This window comes from Poecilia reticulata, unplaced genomic scaffold (genome assembly GCF_000633615.1).
Source record: "Poecilia reticulata strain Guanapo unplaced genomic scaffold, Guppy_female_1.0+MT scaffold_219, whole genome shotgun sequence".
Taxonomy (NCBI): domain Eukaryota; kingdom Metazoa; phylum Chordata; class Actinopteri; order Cyprinodontiformes; family Poeciliidae; genus Poecilia; species Poecilia reticulata.
Genome location: NW_007615023.1, coordinates 407,402 through 411,108, shown reverse-complemented (window position 1 = coordinate 411,108; position 3,707 = coordinate 407,402). Strand labels below are relative to the sequence as shown.

Sequence of the window (3,707 nt, the reverse complement as noted above, 5' to 3'; positions counted from 1 at the left end):
TACTTGAGAACGGTAATCAGGAAACTAGACACAGCTGGGATCAATCAACAGGGAGGACAGGATAGAGCCTCACAGGAAAACAGGACTAAACACAGAAAATCTCAAAATAACTACACAGAAAAACACAGATCATAACAGGTGGTCAAATATAATTAATAACTCGATACCTTATTTGTAGAGTTAGTGAACAGATTTGAGTTAATTATATTAAAGAAATTTAATCTGTTTCTGTCAGTATTTAAGATATTTGATCACATTTTCTTCTTCTTTGTCTAATTTTGTAGTTTCCTCTGGTCTTTGTGATGTTTGGCATTTATTGTGTTTTCAAAACTTATGTCAGACTAATCACATTCTAACTCCTGTAACTCTGCAATAGGAGTCACAGGACTGYATGAGTTGCTGCTGCAGCCAAACCACGACAGAAACATTTAACCAAACTCGTCTGTGATTAAAGAGTTTGTTATAAATGTTTGCAATCTCATTACTTGAGTCAGAAAATAAAAAGGGAGAGACAAAGGTAAATGAAGGGAGACAGTGTTGGAAGTACGAATGCCTGATGTGTGTAGAAATAACAACCACATTACACAAAGTTTTCAAAGTTTGATATTTAACGGTCATATTTTTTATGTGGTTTGTTTTTTGGGAGAGAAATAAATCTATGTTGTGTTCATGTGTCTCTGCTGAACAACCGCAGACCACTATGCTCAGGACCAGAGATTCAGATTCACTGATTTTTAGTGAAACTAAGCAATAACAATGTGAACTTTGTCAAAGAACCTGAAAAAACAATAAAATGTACTTTAAACACAAAATATTTATTTCCTAGGCTCTCAAGACACCAGGACGTCACCATCATCCACAGAGGTTTCATCTTTAAATAGTAAAAGTTCAGACAACAGCCGAGATGGAACCCCATCAGGCAAACCACTGCTAAAGCAGCTATGTTTTTCTCTTTTGCTGTATTGTATGCAAACACTGTATGAACATAAGTACATAGAAACGTTGTATAAATAATATTTCTGCTCATCTGTCTCAAAAAAAAAAAAGAAACAAATGTGGACTTTGGACACTAAGGCACCAAAACCAGAGATTTCTTGAGTCTCTGCATCCAAATAAAACATCAGATGTAAATCTTCAGTGATCTATTTTATATTGTTTAGCGCTTCTTTTCAAATGTTCTTGCTATTTAGTTTCACATTGCTGAATCCAACAAAAGTTTAATATTTAAAAATATATTTGGCTGTAATGATGGCAGGAGGGATTTGATGCTGTCTTCTGCTGTTCAAGCAGTTTTTTAGTTTTAAAAAGGTTAAAGTATTAAAAAAAAAGATAATTTACAATATGCATTGTTGGCAAATGCTTCTTTATTTGATAAACATTCAAAAAAAATCATTCAATTTATGATGTTATTAAGTTTGTATTTTTACAATAGTGTATCTTCTGCCATTATGTTTTTAAAAATATTTTTATTCTTGAAAAGTAATTAGTTTTTGATGAGGTGGTACATTTTTTCAAATACTATATTTTTTTTATTTAATTAGAAAGTAGAAGATAATGGACATACTGAGCAGAGTTTTTGCCTCTAAACAGCAGAATGTACAGAATTATCCAAAGAAAGTAAATCTGAATTATCTGTGTACATAGAAGTTCTAAAACTGTATTTAATTGATTTTCTTTAAAATGGAAAATATAAAAATATTGGACTTTCTGACCTCAAGCAATGTTTTTTTTAACTGTCTTTGTTCAGACTGATTTCAGTTTTACCTTGTTTGCTGTTATCTATATGCTGTTTTTATGTCTTATATTTTTATCTTGTATGTTTTTCTTTTTCACTGTGAAGCACTTTGTGTATAATAAAATGTAGGTGGTGATTTAATTTTCAATCAGCTCTTACTCTTATCGAACTTCTTTGTCCTGTGGAAACTGATCTGGAATTGATCTGTAATTGTATGAAAGAGATATTTCTTATTAAGAACCAAAAAAGGAAGGAAATTATTTATTGATTTTATTAAATATTGTCTCAGATCAGTAGAGATCCCAGGTCTTAATGCTGATAATGAGATTTTTTTCAGATCATTTATTGATCTGAAAAAAATCAGACAGTGGTTGTGTGTAAAGAAGAGGGGAAATTTGAGGATTCGACTCCATCATCCTCCAGTAACATGTTGATCTGCTCCTGGACAAGGCACTTAAGCCACAGTTGCCTGCCAATCTACGTATCTGCATGAACTTCCACATTTGTGTTAGTGACTGTGTTGAGACGGGTAAAGCTGCTCTTCTTCCGTGTCCGTGTCAAGAAGGCTGACTACTGGTTCCGGTTCCGGTTCAAAAACCCCTTCACAATAATGGAAAAATAACGGTTAGAACATTTTTTGTTTTATTCCTCCTTATGTGAAACTGTATTTATTTTTAACTTACCGGCGCCCGGCTTATTGCGCAGCGGCTCGTTTGTAGGTTTGCTCAAGAGAAGTCGGGATTTAGTCAGAGAAAGACCTTGGGAATGAATAGACTCTTTTTTGTCCGAAAACAGAGTGATGGTACAAACACCTGTTGGCGAAGAAGCTAAAGTGTCTGGAACTAATTTGAAGAAAACAGTCAGAGTAATATCCGTCTGTTTAAACACATTCCAGACGATCCAAGCCGCATCCAATTCTGAAGGAAATAAAACAATGCGTTCAATTATTCAAATAGAGAAGAATTAAGGGTATTTATCCGTAGAAGTTTTTCTACAAACCGTGGCATTGCTATTCTTTTCACGTTATTTTCAACGCAGTGAGATTTCATATCTTCCAGACTCTGTCTGAGATCGTTATATGAYGGTTTCTGGCTTGCTTTTTCCTTGGTAATCTGATAGAATTACCAAAAATGAAAAAAAAACAATGAGTCAATTTTGTACCCGTGCGGTATAGTCGGCCGCTGCTTATTTACCAGATAGTATATGAAACGTTGACCCTGTATAAGGACCGCACACTGTCCCACCAGCTTTTCTGTTAAAATAAAAAAAAAATCCGGATATGGTCTAGCTATTGAAAAAATACATTTAAATAAAACCCAATAACTCACTCTGCTCTTTTAATTCTGACGTGCAGCCAAAATTATTTTTGAATAATACAGCGATCCCCTTCCCCATTCGCAAATCTCGACTAACACAGTGCGCTAACGATTCGTGATTTGAAGCGGTGAACAGATCACCAATAACATAATTTATTCTACACATCTTTGAAACTTTCTGATATTTGGAGAGGATAACATAGGTTGCAGCCTGCAGTCAGCATTTATTTAGAAAGAAACCAACGACACCCCTTACATCTGCTGCTGTCCATAACCTCAAACACCTGTTTCTCTAGACCACCCACGTTTGCCCCCTGCCCCCAAGACCACCCACCTCGCCCCTGCCCCAACAGGACCACCCACCTCGCCCCTCCCCCCAAGACCACCCACCGTGACCACTACCTGTCAAAATTTGAGAGAGATAAGGGTGTACTTATAGTCTCTGATAGACTATTGACTTCTTCAAGCCAGAAGATCTATTGCATTATGCTGGAGGAGCATGGACGCGCCCTCCATGGGACTCTGGAAGAAAGAAATTGCAAACTCAATCGGACTGGAAAAACTAATATACATCGCCAAGGATAAACAGCGGGACTTTGAGAACTTGTGGGAGCCATAAATGAGGATCATAGGGACTGAAGACGGAGCWTAATAAT

The 3,707-nt window shown here is 36.0% G+C and overlaps 1 protein-coding gene across 1 annotated transcript; it reads right to left on the bottom strand.

The window, feature by feature from the left end:
- Positions 1 to 2,630: 2,630 nt before the first annotated feature.
- On the bottom strand, positions 2,631 to 3,260 carry LOC108165944 (O-acetyl-ADP-ribose deacetylase 1-like). Its single transcript, XM_017303228.1, has 3 exons — positions 3,052 to 3,260; positions 2,929 to 2,987; positions 2,631 to 2,847 (listed from the first exon to the last, which is right to left on the bottom strand). Exons 1-3 carry the CDS (start codon positions 3,215 to 3,217, stop codon positions 2,680 to 2,682), a joined length of 393 nt encoding a protein of 130 aa, XP_017158717.1. The 5' UTR covers positions 3,218 to 3,260; the 3' UTR covers positions 2,631 to 2,679.
- Between the last annotated feature and the right edge of the window lie 447 nt (positions 3,261 to 3,707).